At 40.3% G+C, this 19,073-nt stretch overlaps 1 protein-coding gene across 1 annotated transcript; it reads right to left on the bottom strand.

Annotated features, from left to right (window-relative positions):
* Positions 1-426: 426 nt before the first annotated feature.
* LOC127657589 (pleckstrin homology domain-containing family A member 8-like) lies at positions 427-18,815 on the bottom strand. Its single transcript, XM_052146447.1, has 13 exons — positions 18,689-18,815; positions 18,087-18,203; positions 17,717-17,872; positions 12,933-13,063; positions 12,475-12,633; positions 12,345-12,385; positions 10,201-10,307; positions 9,785-10,070; positions 6,871-6,956; positions 5,483-5,541; positions 3,889-4,090; positions 3,667-3,728; positions 427-927 (listed from the first exon to the last, which is right to left on the bottom strand). Exons 1-13 carry the CDS (start codon positions 18,726-18,728, stop codon positions 730-732), a joined length of 1,644 nt encoding a protein of 547 aa, XP_052002407.1. The 5' UTR covers positions 18,729-18,815; the 3' UTR covers positions 427-729.
* Positions 18,816-19,073: the final 258 nt, after the last annotated feature.

The following is a 19,073-nucleotide window of genomic DNA, read 5'->3' as shown; positions in this document are numbered from 1 at the left end:
ATAAAATAATTCAGATACGGGTCAGGAGTTTCAGTTAATGTTCACATCAACCATGATAATGGGGAAAAATGTATCTCAGTGATTTGGACTGTGGTATGATGCTTGGTGCCAGACGGGCTGGTTTGAGTATTTCTGTAACAGATGATCTCCTGGGACTTTCAGACACAACAGTCTCTAGAATTTACTCAGAATGGTGTCAAAACAAAAAACATCCAGCGAGTGGCAGTTCTGCAGATGGAAAAGCCTTGTTGATGAGAGTGGTCAACAGAGAATGGCCAGACTGGTTCGAACTGACAAAGTTTACAGTAACTCAGATATCCGCTCTGTACAATTGTGGTGAGAAGATTAACATCTCAGAGTGCCATTTTGAGAAGCGGGTTGGCACTGTTTTGGCAGCACTAGGGGGGCCTACACAATATTAGGCAGGTGGTTTTAATGTTGTGGCTGATCAGTGCAAGTTTGAAGTGGCTTTTTACATTTTACAGGGAAATCTGTTATTGGTGTTTGAGTCGGAGTCTGCAAATGTCACATTTTATAACACGCACACTATTGGTCAGTAATATCAAGCCTGGCCTTACAGAAACTTCCCTGCCTTCTTAAACACAAACCTCCACAAATCAGGCTTGGTTATCACTGCAAGCGAGAGAGAGTGTACAACTCCACTGCTGGAACACTGATCAGCTTTGTCAGCACCAAGCTCTATTCACTGTGCGGGTTTGAATGTTTTAGTCACACAATCTCATCTGATTCCAGGCCGTACTCCTCATAGAGAGAGTCCAAGATGGACAGCTGTTTTTCCATTGCAGGCAGGTAGATCTCCAGGTCTCTATGCATGCCTGTGGTGAAGCCCTCCTTCAACTCATCGCCTTCATTAGAGACCAGAGCAGCCATGAAGCCCCCATAGGATGGGGTGGCCCGTAGAGCCAGCTAATACACATAAACACAAACACAGTCAGAAAGTCATAAATAGGTTTGAATTCACATCAAAATACAAATTTCTCATATACCAGAGATTGCATGGTAATCCAAAATGAACTATTGTTATTAATTTGTAGCTTAATTATCAGTCCCTCCAGGATTTCGCAATGTTTTTTTGTGATTTCTGCGGCCAAAAATGCTTGATTTTGCAGCAGCTTTTTTGAAATTTTGCGATACATTTTGCGATGTTTTTTTCATGTTAATTTCATATAAAGCAATAAAAAGTCATATGTGCTTAGTTTTAGGGTTTTAGAATTTGATTTTAAGCAGAATACATAATAAAATATTTACAAATTAGAAACGTTTAAAGTGCTCAATTTTGTTTATTTTTCTGAACAAAAAGGGGTGGAAGCTAGCTCAGAGTTCCAATATAAAACTAAATGCATGCCCCCATAATCTGTAGGTACTAAAAAAAATATTAAACTAGGACAAAATAAACACCTGGGGTCCAATCTTCAATTTAATCTCCATGAAAACTATTAGAGACAAATTGCACTTTTGGGTTTTGCATTTCTTCTTTTTCTGAACATAACAAGAGGTCGGGGTGATCAAGGGCCTAGCTCATCTAGGCCTGTATCTCAGTGTAATCAGCTATTTCATCCTCCATTTTATCCTCCTCCATATCAATTGCTCCACTGCAGAGTTGTTTGTTGTGGTACATGAAGACCAAGGCTTGTAAGTTGTTGTTAGAGGTTGATCGCTTATGGCTGGACAACACAAGCTTGTAGATACTGTTGCTTCGCTCAACATCAGCTGAGTTTGAGACTCAGCTGATGTTGAGCGTTTGGCAAGGGTGCTCAGCACAGGAAGTCTCTCTTGAAGTCCATCCCAGAAGATATTACCCCACTGACTGTGGCTCTCAGTGCTGCTGGTCCAACATTGGTCAAGTAGGCATCCAGTTCATCTCTTGGTACCTTACTGAAGCCTGGAATAGCCTTGTAGCTGGACACTGTGTCATCCATAAACGCAATGTGACGTGGATCAAATACCCTAACTTCATGAAGGAAATCCATGGCAGGCTGTCCATCTGACGTGTACTTGGCAAGTTTTTCCTCTGCATTGGTGTATGGCTCTTCAACAGTGTGCAGGATTTTTGTTTTCACAGCAAAAGGGCAAGTCGTCAACTGCATCAAAGTAGTGTGAACAAGCCTCGTACTGTAGCTCTTTGTTGGCTGCAATGTTCATCTGCAAGTCCTCTATATAGTGAAAGATCTTTGTTGTAACGGGGCGTCTGCACTGGAAGATGTTTAGAATCTGCAGGATGACTTTACACTTGTCTGCCACGATGTTCAGATGAATGCGTTCAGCTGATCAAAAGGTTTACGGAAAGCACTACCGATCAGATTCATGATGTGAGCCATGCATGTTATGTGCAGGGAGTTGGGGAACAATGACTGAAGTGCAGCTTTGTAGGCTTTATTCATGTACGCAGCATTGTGTTTGTCAAAGACAACGACTTCATCATTGGAGATATTTGAGTCTTGTAGACATTTTACCACCGCCATGGAAACCGTTGCACTGCTCTGCGAGGTAGGCAAGAATTCTCCCTGAGGTATCCTTTTCAAGTGGTGCAATGAGGATGTTTAGTACACATATTCCTTCAACATCTGGAGATTCATCAAAGATGACTGCCACTGGCTTCCCTGCAAGATGATGCTTGAGTTCTACCTTCACTTTCAGGTAGACCTCTCCAAAGTAATTTTCCTGTAGCTGGTGGTATCCAGGGTTGACACCTCCATTGATGACTTTGATGAGTATTGTGGTTGGTATATACTTTTAAAACAGTATTTCTATTTCTGAAAGTTTGTGCTTTTGTGATCCGTATTAAGTTTTACAGAGAGTTTAAAACGGCAAAGCTGACATGCACTCAGTGCTTTGAACAGAACTCTCCATATACAGACTGGGGAGAAAAGAGTGCCGACCACCCTACTAAAGCCAAGGTTAGCGGAGTAAATGTTTGAGTAAAACACATCATGCCATAGTATTTCCAGCTACCACTTCAGTCATGGTGATCTGCCGCTGCTGTGGTAACTGTTCTGACATTCTCAAATGCTTTGCTGATTTGAAGTGGCTGTCGATTGTTGACTTTCTCCTGTGTTCCAGGACAATGTTGCATGGAGTGCAAAACAATTTTCCCCCACTTTCATGTAAAACATTTGGAAATTGTTTTGCAGTCTTTAGCTGTTACTTTTGTTGGCAAATGTGATTTATTTCTGTTCATTGTACTGCCGGTCAGCCACCATCAATCAGTCATCATCTTCGTATGTGAATGCGCTGACAGACCAGGGGAAAAAAGTTTTTTTGACGTGTGTTTGGATTGGGCCATTTTCCACGGTAACAGTGCAGTAATTGGTCAAAATTGCGAGCTCTCGCATAATATGCGCTGATTGGTTGATTTTGCATTGAATTATGCGATCGCAGAATCGTGGAATCCTGGAGGGACTGGATTACACTGTGGCACTACCAAAACATTGCTTTGTTTGTTTGAGTATCCCGAACAACTCAACATAGCAACATTGGCTCGACCAATGGTGTGAGTTTGGGGCAGGACTATCTGTTTGTTAAACAATTGAAGATGAGGTGACTGTTCCGGAAACCTGTTTGAAAACAGTCACTATTTGTGTAATTCCCATGGTGACGCTAGTGGCACAAAAATTTGTTTTAAATTGAAAACACATTTATACTCACTGCAAAAACGCTTCGCACAACCCATCCATGAAATTGCCTTAGTGTTTTTCCATATGCATTATCTGGAGACAACATTATCACAGTAAGAAGCAGGGTCAGAAATTACCCAGGGTTCCGGGCGGTCAAATATGCCCCTTAAAAGTGATAAAAATTCCCCATTAAAACATAGGAGCATTTTATTTTTTGAATGTTGAAATTCCAAAGCAACACTGTTTGACTTACTAAGAGCTCCTTGCACATCCTTCTCCCCTGTGTTGATTTCAGAGAGGAATTCTTTGAGAAACTTCAGACCACGTTTGAGCCAAAGCAGTGCTTCTGTGGCTGAATTTCGCACCCGTGCAACCTCTGTCTTCACCTCATGCAGCACGATGCTCTGCAGAGTGGGGAAACTCTCAGGATCTGACACCACCTTCTGTTGGACTCTCTGACAGAGCAAATAAGGTTAAACTCTAGTAATTTTTTATTGTATACATTCTAGAATGTTTGTATTTTGTGAATGTTGTTCTTGTATTCTTGTAATACACCACTTACTTTTTCACTACATTAATTGTACAGCACTTTGGCCAACAGTTGTTGTTTTTAAATGTGCTATATAAATAAATGTGACTGACTGATAAATAAATGTGACTATATTCATATAAAATACAAACACATTTTCAAACTGTATGCATGCACACTGTGTTGGACTTCATTAAATTGATAGTTCACCCAAAAAATGTAAATAATCTCATTTAGAACACAAACAAAGATTTTGCTAAAATTATCTCAGCTCTGTATGTCCATACAATACAAGTGAATGTTGGCCAGAATTTTGAAGCTCTAAAAAGCACATAAAAGGCAGCATAAAATTAATCCAGCAAACTCAAATGTTTTAAACGCTGTCTTCTGAAGTGATCAAGTTAGTTTTGTGTGGGAACAGACCAAAATATAACTCCTTTTTCACTGTACATCTTGACAGCAGTCTGCTTGGCGATCATAATTTCAAGCTCGATTACACTTCCTATAGCACCATCTAATGCTCTGTGCATGCGTCATGCACTAAGAGTGTAATCGAGTTTGAAATCATGACCGTGCCAAGAGACTGCAATGGCAAGATGTACAGTGATAGGAGTTTTGGTCTATTCTCACCCAAAACCAACTGGAAAACCTCAGACCACTAGAGTCTTACAGATTACATTTATGCTGACTTCAAAGGCCTGTCCACCATTCACTTGCATTGTACGAACCTACAGCTAAAATATTGCTCTAAAAATCTGTTTGTGTTATGCATTGGAAAGAAAGTCATACACATCTGGGATGGCATGAGGGTGAATAAAGTATAAGAGATGTTTCTTTTTGGGGTGAACTAATCTTTAAATATAATGCAATTCAAGCTATGTCACCCTCTAGTGGTGATGGTGGCATTCCATCCCAAAACAGAGACACTGAGAGGCCACTCTGTGCCAATTCTTGATCTGAAAACTCAGATCTCAAAACAATACACAAGATTTTTGCATTCACAGGCTTAAGAATTGCACTTTGGATAAGTAATGAATAGGTAATATATTAAGTAGCCTATTATACAATTGATTATTAAATGCCATAATAAATGTATTGAATTTGCATTATCAGATGCGTCAATACATTTTCACACCCCTAATAATAACATGCATTTTATCTTAGTTTGCTAAAATCTTTAGTCCATAAACCCACAGCTCATGATGGTTTCCTCTATTATCTGCAACACACAATGTATTCTTTACCAATCTTGCCCAATCTATAAAAGGATGCAGTGAATATGATCTTTTGTGCATGTCACATGGGAACTGAGACTTACCTTAATATTTCCCACAAAATCCATTTTAACTGGAGCAAAGACAGTTGGTCCAAGCTTGTCTGAGGGGAGAAAGCCTTTGTTAAGTACTTCGCTGGTTAAACTGTTATTTTCTGACAATATATCAACTATGCAGTTAGTTTCATATGTTGGAAAGTTTTACAGAGATTTTAGGGGTTTCGGTTACTAAAACTATAGTAGAAGTAAAACGATATAAAGTAGCTCCAAAAAGTATTTGGACACTTTTTGGATACTTAAGTCAGACTTAAAACTGTCAAAATGTCATTCCTTAAGATACAAAATACCAAACCAAGTGGCATCTGCAAACAAATGATGCTAGACTGTTACTCAGAATTTCACCTTTCTGAGCCATTCTTTAAACTGCTAGACCAAATGGCCTCAATGAGATTTTTAGTGAATGTGTTAAGTCAGTTCCTATCAAATTCACACAGGTGTCCAACAGAGCAACCACATGTGTAGTTCATTACATTAACTATTAAATCACATTAATCTGAGACATAATACACTACTTTGTGAAATGTTTTGCTTGAAAAGTGTATTTTTTCTACATTTCTTTAAAACAAACAGCACTTTTTGAGTGATATTGCATTATATAATGCAAAGACGTTTCTTTAAGTGTTACTCAAGGTCATTGTAGGTTTATATCCAGCAGATTCATAGAAAGTGACAGCTCACAGTAACTGTAAACCAGTTCATTTAACTACAACACACTGCATAAACAATTCAAATTTTTACTTTTTTTTTTTTAAAATGTGGCACAAAACATTATTTCATAATTTGTGGTAGCTTTGTAAAGATCTGCAGACTTTTTGCGAGAAGTACTGTGAACATTGAGAATTCATGCCAGTTCATGTGCTGCCAATGAACTGATCCATCTCTGATGTGCAGATTTTGTAAGAGACCAACACTCAGAGAGAAGCACCATCTATCTGAAGTAAACCAAATCACATTCATTACTATATTCGTAGGAAGAACATGAAGTAAATCAAGAAAAGTCCAGACAGCTTTTAAGTTAATGCTGACAGTTTGACTTCAGCAAGAGAAAAATTGACTTGTGAAGTGATGAAAACTGTAATGTATCCTGTTCTTGGTCCGAACAGGCCTGCTCAAATACTCACCAAACTGTTCCTGTACAAGACATACCAGAGCATGCATGACCATGCCTGAAGGAAAGTAAGTGACTGGATGGAGAGATTCGGAATGCAAAAAAAAAAAAAAAAATGGACATGGGAAGTGTCCTTTTATAATCTTTTTATATAAACACAGAACCAATGACAGCACAGACAGAGACAGCTGGGGACTGACCGGAGGAAAGATACAAAGCAAAAGAAAAGAATGAAGAGGCGGAGAAGGGAAAGAGACCATCCTACCTAAAACTGGTACTATAGCATAGCAAGAATCCAAAAAGGCCTGTGTAGGAATACCAATGCCGTCTTCCAGAATTATATCACTAAATCTACAAGAAAAACCACAGATATTCATACAAGTACAACACACGAGTGCATTAGTACACACGTCAACAAAACACATTTATTTGATGAAATAAAACACCAAATACAAAAAGCAGGCATAGCCAAAGCGGAGGAAAATCAGATTGGAGCATGCAATCCTGTCTCATAAATATATGGATAGTTCACCCTGAATGAACATTCGGTCATAATGTACTCACCCTAATGTTGCTTCAAAGCCATTTGACTTTCTATCTTCCATGGAACACAAAGGAGATGTTACACAGAATGTTCAATCTCAGTCACTATTCAATTACATTGCATGGGGGGTGCAATTACAGTGAATGGTGACTGAGGTTAGCATTCTGCCTAACATCAGCTTTTTTGTACCACGGATGACAGAAAGTGTATGGAACAACATGAGGATGAGTTAATGCCAGAATAATGTTTTGGGTGAACTATCACTTGAATGATCTGCATTTAAAAACATTAATTAAGAGACATTACTTCGTACAGCACACACTAAATACAATTTCTGTATAATAGAGGATGTACAGCCTCCACACAGTGATATAATACTGAAAAGGTTTTCATATCTAAATACTGAAACATTAATTTGATAGCATTTCATACTACACGACCAATACATCTTTGTTTCAGTCAAATGAGGGCTGTTATAACAGATTAGTCTATTGCAGTTATGTGATGACCACAATACTGAAATAAAGAAGATAAAAGAATGATGTATAACAAAAGAAGTTACAAACCCTCATCACAGGCGAGGCCTCATTTCGAGTGATCAAAAGAAAACATACTATGATAAACATTTCATTAAGGACAATCTGTCTTTAAAATCTTGAAAAGTTGAAAGCACTCCATTGTTAATTGTTTCACACATGTCGTAACCAGGCGAAACAAGTTTCCAGCATCAAGAAATTTGTCTGAAAGCAAAATACTGCTTGTATAAATGGCTAAATAAGTTAAAATAATCTTAGAACACAGCTGAAGTTTAAATGTAATGTGTGATTTTTTCGATGTTAAAATACTCTTTATCCACTCTTACAGAGACAGACAATTATAAGTGAGCCATTTGGTTGATTTCCCCAAAAAGTGTAAATGCTGTGTCTCTATCAAAACATTGTTCTGTTAGTTTGAGCAACACTACGTTTACATGCACAGCTGTATCAAATTGACACAATGCGTAATCAAATATTAGAGGGAAGGACATCAGCTGAGGAAATGTTAAATACACATCACTCTTTAGGGCTTGCACAAAATTCCAAGGCCAGTTGTGGTCCGATTAATGTGTATACATGCTTGAATCGCATTATCTGGGTTTGACTTTGTAAAAATCGAACTAAAGCATTTACACTACATTTTAAAAAGATGAATTATTATTTCATTCGGATTGGAATCAAACTTTTAAATCACGTTATAAATTGCACTTACTGATTGGTTCAACTAATGATATAAGTTTGAGGCGTAACTATCGACCAACGAAAGACAAGGGAGAGTGTTTGTGAAACATGTTTGACAACAGTGGTTGCACAAATAAGCTTTGAAGGAATAATGGATAATGGTACAGTCAGCCGTTGTTATCGGAAAAAAAAAACATCTATGTTTTAAAAAAAATGCTGTTCTCATAAATTTTTAGCTTATTTAAAAAATCTGAGAAGGCAAGAAATCAGTGTTTACATGACATTTGAAATGAAGAGGCATGCGCTTAACACGTGCACACACTGGATTAACTGGTAAAACGCTGCGAAATGGGCAAAAAATTCTTGATTTATTCTTTGCCGTTTATTACCTTATACCAATAAAGAAACGCAGTTTATTGCATTTACATGACCATACATTTTGATGGCTTATTTGTCATAATTGGTGTAAGAACGTGCATGTAAAGGTGCTCATTGATTTGAGCTGAAATTATTTTATTAGCTTACTTGTAGAGATCACAAAGTGATCCAAGAAGAGGGAAAGATTACTTGCAATACAATTTATTACACAGGTCTCTGGAATCCTTTATTATGATTGGATAATGGCGCCATCTAGCGGTCTGATATCGCTGAGTAACAACCGCACATCCACATATCTGGGTATCGCAAGTCATCTTTCCTGAACTCTGATCACTTTAGGATCTCTAAAAATAAAGGTAATAAAATTATTTAAACAAATCGATTTTTCATGTCCATTTATTTATTTGGCAAGTAAACTTGTAATAAGCTGGAAATGAGCAGTCAGAGGTTCATTCATTAATACAAAATAAAAAACAAAAGAACTCAGATGCAAACAGGAGGTGGATTTTAGCCGTTCAGCGATTTATTTTATAACATAATTTCAACGCAAATCAAAATAAAATATCCATATATTTATTATTTGGTTAGTAGCCATGTAATAAGCAGGATACTGTTAAGTCAGCTGGTTGTTTTCGCAAAATAAACCCCTTCAGGGTAGTCAGGTTTATTTTGCAATAACCGGCTGACTGTACATTAACTCTTAATTAAGGAATATTAAATGCTGCTTAAACATCTAGAGCAATGTTTTGATATGGGCATTGGCCACAGAGTTAATTAATATGGAAAAGATAGGAATTATCACTGGACACTTTATCACCTTGCACCTGGTTAGGACACGGTACTCTATGGTAACTTATGGTCCCTGAATCTAGATTTGTACTGAAAGTATAACAATGTAGCACATTTTTGTAAACATAAATGTAATAGTAGTGTGGACACTACAATAATTATATGATTCTGGACGGACATGTGTGAATTTGTGTTGAACATTCATCTCATTTGCTCAGCCTGAAGATCACAGCAACTGAGGCGCCTCATACCTGTGGCTCATGGTACTGAAGAATGTATCCACCTCATCTTCCTCATCATGTTTGCCATCAGACTGAGGTTTATTCACTTCTACATTATACATTTCTTCATTGACCTTTTGCTCTTTGTTCTGTGCAGTGCTCGGTTGATCTTCTTTTGCGTAGTCTGCTTCTTCTGTCGGTCGGTCCTTCTTTTCCTCTCCTGCAGGAGATATAGTCTCTTCAGCGTCTTTTGTGCTTGATGAAGAACCATTGTAAGGCTTCAAGGGTTCTTCATGTTCCTCATTTAAACTGCTTCCTAAATAGAGCATGTCAACGAAACAGGAAAGGAGGAATGAGGTCACTCAGAATTTTACATGTGTAAGCAGCAATGAACTCCATTGACATTTGTTTAACATGCTTGGAACTCAATTGACTGTTTGGGATACCTGTAGGAGATGTTGGTTTGTTCTCTTGTGTACATGGATCTGGTTCATTTTCTTGTCCACTCTCATGTGCTGATGTACTACCTGATATTTTTATTGAGTCCTTCTGTCTGCAGAGCACACATTTTAAATTTGTGCCGAGTCGAGATGGGTCAATATAATATTTGCTGTACTGGACATTTGGACTTCAGCACTTGCATTCTGATATCATTTTTATCAGTGTTGCAAGCAACGCCATTTTGAATGAATAAGTCTACCAAATAAAATATAGACAGAGTAATAATAGTATAAGTTTAATACTCTAACTAGTCATTTGTCACATAATGGTTTAATTAAACAAGTATTGAGAAATAATAAATGTACAACATATGAACAATTTATTTAATGCACAGTTACTACCTTGAGCAGTCTACACTTTGTTATTCTCAGTCCGCCTATAATTGTTAACACTGTTTTTAGTACCATTAGACAAACTATAAAAATAAATCGTAAAAAAAACTATTATCTTTATGTATTATTTTTTATATATTAGGCTTTAAAAGGTCATTATCCTCCTGATGCCCAGCAATTCATTTTTATGTAGGACATTTATTATTTAAGTTTTTCTTAGCCCATACACGCTACAGTGGTAAATCTTGGGGTATTATCAGACAACTCCCTGGGCTTTTCAGAGATACCAAATGTTTGAGAGTTTGGCCATGACAACTTCCTCTCATTGGCAGAGAGTTTGTTCTCTAAGCTTCTTGGAGAATTCGCCACAGGTCTTTTATCCGTTTAGGCTTCTGTCTCTTCATGTAATCCCAGACTGTCTCAATGTTCATTTGGGGTTTCTGTGGGGCTATGCCATCTGTTGCAGGGCTCCCTGTTCTTATATTCTATTCTTTTTGCAGAAGGAATTTTTGGGAGACTAAAATGTATATTATCTATTGACACACTACAGCTAAAGATATAAATAACCATCTTAAGACAAATGCTTTTGTTAAATATCTTATGTGCCTAAGACTTTTGCACAGTACTGTACCTCAAAAGCCTGTAATTTCAACAGTCATTTTCAATAAAATTATATTATTTATTATAATATCAGTAACAATATAATCATTAATGTTACTTCAACTTTATTATAATAAGCTGTCATTTATGTCCCAACATAAGATCCCACTATTTGCGCAAGTCTGCCACCATTTTAAATAGATCGATATAAACATTAAAACTACTTTTTTCCACAAATAAATACTAGACAGTGCCATAAACATGTGAAAATTTCATATCATGTTTTTTTTGGCTTTTCTGCTTGAACAGAGAATGAAACATTTTGTATCGTAGTTGATACACACAGTGTTATGCAATTTGTTTTATATGGAGACTGTTGTATTCAATGCTGCTAATTGAGTCCAAATGTCCAGTATAATTAACATAACATTTTTGAAATTGCTGTATGACAAAATAAGTAGAAGTATATATAATTATAAGTAATATTCCATATTAAGTATATTCTATATTAGGGTTGCTCCGATACCAACATTTTGGCTTCGGTACGATACCAGCCCTGGTACCTTGGTATCGCTAATAACTCGATACTCAAGTAATTTTCTGTGTAATTTCATAATGTTTTATTTTTATTTGTTGCCTGTCTAAAAGAACTGCATAAAGTCTTATAGATACAAATTATGCCTTTGTTTAAATTTTTCTGGATTCCAAATGGTTTAATCAAATGTAATAATCAAATTGAGTTTAATCAAATACATACTTTCCAGCTTTAATCAAATGAAAATTTTCAACAAATATATATATATATATATATATATATATTATATTATTTCATTAAATGACATCCTTCTGCTGTTTAATGATAACACTTGGCCATATAGAGGCTTTTTTTTTTTATTATTTTCAAATGGTCTTTGATTTAATCTAATAACACTCACATTACATTTTGCTAATGGCAGCATATTTTAATATGGTACCGAAATTAACAACAAGATGATATCGTACCATTATTTCGTTAGTATACCAAGCAACCCTATTCCATATAATTGACAAACAAATCAATATCTTCTATGAGATGGAAATTGGATGCTTGGAATAAGGTTAAAGAAAAAGAAAAGTATAATTGAGCCAAAAGAGTGAATTAATATTACTGAACTTACTTTTCTCCAGGGTACTGATTTTTTGAATCAGCAAGTTTGATCTACAGAAAAAGGATATTACACTTTAGGTTTTGACTAAACACTTTCCAAAGGCAGCATGCTTGTTCCATTGGATGGTAGTGTTGAATACCTTCTGAGGTTTGATGGTAGCCACAGGGGGAGAGCCTGGAGGAGTTCGACCAGTGAGGTCAGGGTTAAAGGTCCGGCTGGCGATCTGCATACACTCTTCTAGAGTCTTCAAGAAGGTGGTGCATGTGGACTTCACTAGACTTCCCGTCTCATCTCCTCCCTGAAAACCACACATCCCAAAACAGAATTTCCTGAGCAATTTTTGAAGCTGACCAGCTTAGATGATTTTTGACCCTCAAATGTTGTGAAAATGAGAAGACAAAACCCATGCATTTTGAATGATAAGATATTATACAGAGAAGCTTGACAAGCTTGTATATTGTTTAATTGCATAAATATCTGTTTCCTCCTCAGCTGTGACCTCGACAGACCCTAGCAAGATGCTGCTGACATTCGAGCAGCTGAATCTTAAAATCAAGACTTTGCCAGAGCTTAGTTCAACCTCAAACACTCACTTACCTCCCCAGAATTGTCCATTTTTTCAGCCAGAGGATCATCTTTTATTTTGTTCACTTGCTGGAGGAGAAGGTCACAGTACAGCCTCAGCTCAGACATTTTTGTTTTCAGAGCCACCGTATTCTCCTGTAGCTCTGAGAAGATAAAAGACATCTATTGTTTCATCTTCTTCAATACTGGGATAAATGGCTCTTTGAACAATTGCAAAAATAAAGAGACGTCATGGCCTAATCTACCTACAATAAAAACAATTAAAAGTAAACATTGTCATACACTCACCTAAAGGATTATTAGGAACACCTGTTCAATTTCTCATTAATGCAATTATCTAATCAACCAATCACATGGCAGTTGCTTCAATGCATTTAGGGGTGTGGTCCTGGTCAAGACAATCTCCTGAACTCCAAACTGAATGTCAGAATGGGAAAGAAAGGTGATTTAAGCAATTTTGAGCATGGCATGGTTGTTGGTGCCAGACAGGCCGGTCTGAGTATTCACAATCTGCTCAGTTACTGGGATTTTCACGCAAAACCATTTCTAGGGTTTACAAAGAATGGTGTTGTGGCAGCGGGGGCGTGGTCAAGCGCCCGTCCGGGAGAGAGAAGCGGTAAGGGCGCTCACACCTGGGCCAAATTATGACTAACACCTGTCTCTAATTTCAGTAGAGTGAGGAGAGCGGTTAAAAGGCCAACAGCCGGAGAGCAGAGACAGAGGGGAACAGAGCAAGCCAACTGAGTGCGCTTGTGTGTGTGTGTGTGTATATATAAAGTGGTTGTCAGACAGACGAATAAAAATCCCTTACCTTACGTTGTATCCTCCGTTTCTTGTCCTCCTTCCTGTGAGGGTGTCACAGGTGTGAAAAGGGAAAAACATCCAGTATGCGGCAGTCCTGTGGGCGAAAATGCCTTGTTGATGCTAGAGGTCAGAGGAGAATGGGCCGACTGATTCAAGCTGATAGAAGAGCAACTTTGCCTGAAATAACCACTCGTTACAACCGAGGTATGCAGCAAAGCATTTGTGAAGCCACAACATGCACAACCTTGAGGCGGATGGGCTACAACAGCAGAAGACCCCACCGGGTACCACTCATCTCCACTACAAATAGGAAAAAGAGGCTACAATTTGCAAGAGCTCACCAAAATTGGACAGTTGAAGACTGGAAAAATGTTGCCTGGTCTGATGAGTCTCGATTTCTGTTGAGACATTCAGATGGTAGAGTCAGAATTTGGCGTAAACAGAATGAGAACATGGATCCATCATGCCTTGTTACCACTGTGCAGGCTGGTGGTGGTGGTGTAATGGTGTGGGGGATGTTTTCTTGGCACACTTTAGGCCCCTTAGTGCCAATTGGGCATCGTTTAAATGCCACGGCCTACCTGAGCATTGTTTCTGACCATGTCCATCCCTTTATGGCCACCATGTACCCATCCTCTGATGACTACTTCCAGCAGGATAATGCACCATGTCACAAAGCTCGAATCATTTCAAATTGGTTTCTTGAACATGACAATGAGTTCACTATACTAAAATGGCCCCCACAGTCACCAGATCTCAACCCAATAGAGCATCTTTGGGATGTGGTGGAACGGGAGCTTCGTGCCCTGGATGTGCATCCCACAAATCTCCATCAACTGCAAGATGCTATCCTATCAATATGGGCCAACATTTCTAAAGAATGCTTTCAAGCACCTTGTTGAATCAATGTCATGTAGAATTAAGGCAGTTCTGAAGGCGAAAGTGGGTCAAACACAGTATTAGTATGGTGTTCCTAATAATCCTTTAGGTGAGTGTATATCATCAACAGTTGATCCTTAATGATAGCTTGTCATACATTTCTGATATGGCTTAATGATTGTGAACTTCTCTGCAACAGCTGAAAACACCCACAAGCCCCCCCACGCATCACAATCTTTTGAAGTTTGATAACCACATTAGGTCATATCACTATTCCTGTCTTTCCTCTCCCAAATTCAAGACCTTTTAAAAAAAAATTGTTGTTGTATTATTTAAGAATGTTTATGACCTGAATGAAAACTGAATTTAAGACATTTAAAAATGTTTTAAGAATCTGCGGGAATGTCATGGTTACTGTTGTAACCTCCTTCCCCGAGGGAAGGAAAGAGATGTTGTGTCGAATGACGTGACACAAGGGGTCTTCCTGGGATGTCAATTGTACCTCTGAACCTGAGAAAAGGCCAATGTCAAGTTGGCAGACAGAATTTGCATGCCCTGCTCTGGACATACGGGTATAAAGGGAAGCGGGGCAGCGAGTAACAGTCAGGATTTTGCACTGAGGAGCCGAAAATAAGATACGGCCACAGTGTTTACAGTGGTAGGTCTAGTGCTGTGGCAGGAGGGACACAACGTCTCATTCCTTCCCGCGGGGAACTGAGGTTACGAATGAAGTGACACAAGGGGTCCCATTTAAAAACGCCACGCACTGACCGTGTTACGTGAACTGCCGAGACAGGTGCAAGCAGGCTACTGCATGCTAGAGGCAACTTTGTCAGCTGAATGTAGCCCGCCCCAAAGAGGTGTCTACATGACTAGCATGGGAGCAAGCCCGGCAGCCGGTCCCTGTCAGCGCACAGTAAATCTCGAGAGTGAGTCAGGATGAGCCAGTCGAGGTAGTGGAGTATGCGGATCCTTAGCGGGAGCAAGAGCTACCTCTGCGATCTTTGTGAAGACGCAAGGGGACAGGGACAGGCCGAAGGGGAGGACCTTGTACCGATACTCCTGGCCATCGAACGCGAACCGTAAGAAGGGTCGGTGTCGATGCAGAATGGAGACGTGGAAGTACGCATCCTTCAGGTCTACCGCCGTGAACCAATCTAGCTGTCGAACGCAGTAAGAATCTGTTTCTGCGTGAGCATTTTTAATGCAAGTTCAAGGTAATAGCGCGTCGGGAGACAGAAGAGCGTCCCGAGGCTTGGGTGCTGAGAAAAGACTCAAAGCACTTACCTTGCTCCGCGCACCCAGCAGGGGGCGGGTTAGAGACTGAGGAAGAGTTCCTAGAGAGGCGTCTTCGGAACTTGTCAGCGCTGGCCTGGGAGAATGGCGCGCACCGGCTGGATGACCCAGGGAGTGTGGAAATCGCTCTTTATTGAGAATGTGGGTGCTGCAGGATTCTCCTCCCGGCCCTCCACTGGGGGACGAAGTGGTCTTGGTACCAGCTCCGGAGTGAATGTCTGACTGCCTGGGTCGCCCGTCTCAGGAGCGCTTCTGAGCTTTCCTGGTCCTGGACATGGGGGGCGTACGCCGCCAGCGAGCTGGGCCCGGGTTGAGGCGGAGCTACCTGTTGTTTAGCCGCAGGGGGATGCCCTCAGCGAGCAGGCGGGGCGCGCTGGTTTGGGGGCGCTGCGGCAAGATGTGCCGATGTTTCTTCACCGCCGAAAACTGCTTAGGCGAAGTCGTTGACGGTGTCACCGAAGAGGCCAAGCTGGTAGACAGGGGCATTGAGAAAGCATGCCTTGTTAACGTTGCGCATCTCGACCATGTTCAGCCAGAGGTGACACTCCTGACGCGAGGGTGGCCATCGCCCGCCTGAGTGCCTGCGCTGTGACCTTCGTGGCTCTGAGAGCGAGGTTGGGCTATGAGCGGCACCCTGACCCGAGGAACCGATCGAGTAGCCGTGAGGGGGGGACGGAGGTTTCCAGTCCAGCCTCACTCTCCCGGCGGCCCGGGAAAACATAGCGTACATGTGCGCGTCAGCCTCAGACTGGGCGAGCAGACCCAAAGGTGGCAGCCCTGACGAGTCATCAGCATAAGATGCCGCTGTGACGCTCCCGATCATCATCCAATTCCGGGGGCTCAAGGGAGAATGCCGTCCGAGCTCGGGACGAGCCGGAAGCAAGCGAGTGTGCCGGGGGGCGGGTGGTTCGTGGGGATTTACCCGGCGAAACAGAGCCCATCGTCATCCCCAAATGCCTTCATCACCAGTTGGGTCGTCCTCAATCCTGTGGGAAAAAGGAACAACACGGGAGCGACTGAAGTGGCTTTCTCTCGTGAGAAAAGAAAGCCGCGACCGCAATGTTGCCATGGCTATGTTCTTGCACTGAGAACATGAACCATTCATAAAAGGCTACCTGCGTGTGATCACAGCCCAGGAACGCGAGGCAGCTTTTATGACCGTAAGAAGTGGAGAGAAATCAACCGCATCCAGGAACTACACAGAGGCGGAAAGACATCTTTAAAAAGACGCGTCCTGAAAAGGATGTTCAATGCCTGCTGTGTATTGCTCTTTTATGAGTGGGAACACAAACTCTTTTAGAGGAAATAAACTCTTTTTAGGAGGAGAAACACTGCGCTGTCAAAGCGCCCATGGGCATAAACTGCACAGCGTGCAGAGAGAGAGAGAACGCCAGCTGGAAACGCGCCATAGATCCAACAGCAGTGGTTTTCGCCAGTAGAGGTGAGTGAAACAGTAGTGAACTCAGCTTGCTGTTGCACAACCGTTTGGCTCCGAAGAAAAATTTGGACTGTCACTTGCTGCCCCGCTTCCCTTTATACCCGTATGTCCAGGGTGTGGCATGAAAATTCTGTCTGCCAACTTGATATTGGCCTTTTCTCAGGTTCAGAGGTACGTTTAGCATCCCAGGAAGACCCCTTGTGTCACTTCATTCGACAAAACGTCAAGTGAGTGACAGAAGGGGAACTCTGCATTTTATAGATGATCATCTAACAATCTATACTACATTATCACTATTTACTGTTACATTAACAGAAGTCTGAAGGAGACAACTCTATAGAGTACAGCCTGTCTATAAAGGCAGGAATACAACACTCACCCTTCTCTCTCTTGGTTCGGTTGTCTGTGAGACAGGCTTTTGCAGTTCCTAATGCCACAAGCCATTTCTGCCTCTCTGCTGCATTAATTGCCCTGAGATAAAAGTATTGTTCTCCTGGAATGACCAGATCCACCCTTGTGAAATCTGATGGATGAACTGCAAAGGGCAGGGAGGAAGCACAAAGAAAACAGATTAAGCAACTGTGTGTGTCTTTTGTGAGATCAGTCACAATAGCTGCAGTACAGTTCTTATGGATGCATATATTAAGCCTTACTGCATGGGAATATAGCTAGAGCTTTAAAGAATAGCTGCTTAGAATGTAATTATAACTTGGTTTCCCTGATCAGGTCAAACTTAAACCTGTCCTTACCTTGTATTTCACACACAGACATTTTGATGCTGCCCTTGCATCCTTTCCATGCATCTTCTTGGGAGTCATAGTAGGAAAGGGTGCCTCCTTCCAAAACAAACCAACGGGGCTGCCAACCTTTCAGGAGAAATGAACAGAACAATGCCATTTTATGTTGTAATTCACACAGGTATCAACGTGGCATTAGCTGAACCTTTTGATGACGTCTTCAGATCTATGTAATGTGAATTTGCCTGTTTTTCCCGTCAGGAGAATAGAAAAATGCCGAGGCATGACAATGCGGTGGCATTTTTTTTATATGAATTTCCCTTAAATGGCTACTAGTTAGTACGGAGTAAGGCAGGATCCAACTGAATTCCATGCAAATTACATATTTTCATCTAAAGACCCAAAAATTAGCCAACATTTGCTGTAAATAATCAATGTAAATGGTCATTGCTTTGAGAAAGTACGAGCATACTAAATTAGAGAGTACAATGGCTCAGCCAAACATCCCTTGAACGAAACTTCATTTACACACTAGTTGAGCTAGCAAACAGGCTAACTGCTTTACAGACTTCCCTAATACAGCTTAAAATCTTAAAGTATCACAGTATACATACCACTGATATAATTAGTCCATTTATATAGAACTCCCTCCATGGTAGAGCGTCACTTGACAAATCATTCCTTAGTCGTGGCAACACTAAGCTCAACAGGAACGCTTTGAGAAACTCGAGATAATTCTCAACTACGATAATAGTAGCCGAAAGACGCAAGGTGACCGATGTGAATTGAATTTACGCTATTCGGCTAGCGCAAATGCTTCGAGGATACCAATCCATGTGATCATACACGGATCGGCCCATGCGCGTAACGTGAGTGGGATTTTCTCTCAGCGTATCTCTGATTGGATATTGTGTTTATGGGCGTTGTTATATTTAGACACTAATACATTATAATACTTTGTAATGGGGCGTGTCTTCAAAGTTAGCAAACCATTGTTGT

Source organism: Xyrauchen texanus, chromosome 17, assembly GCF_025860055.1.
Source record: "Xyrauchen texanus isolate HMW12.3.18 chromosome 17, RBS_HiC_50CHRs, whole genome shotgun sequence".
NCBI lineage: Eukaryota > Metazoa > Chordata > Actinopteri > Cypriniformes > Catostomidae > Xyrauchen > Xyrauchen texanus.
The sequence above is the reverse complement of the archived record's forward strand: the minus strand, read 5'-3'. Positions and strand labels throughout refer to the sequence as shown.

Bases quoted from the DNA above. Each gene is read 5' to 3' on its own strand.
- LOC127657589 (XM_052146447.1), bottom strand. From the start codon at position 18,728: ATGGAGGGAGTTCTATATAAATGGACTAATTATATCAGTG. The intron at 18,204-18,688 runs GTATGTATACTG...TTCTCCTGAAAG, and splicing joins ATGGACTAATTATATCAGTG to GTTGGCAGCCCCGTTGGTTT. The intron at 13,064-17,716 runs GTGAGTGTTGTA...TTATCTTCTCAG, and splicing joins CCGAACCAAGAGAGAGAAGG to AGCTACAGGAGAATACGGTG.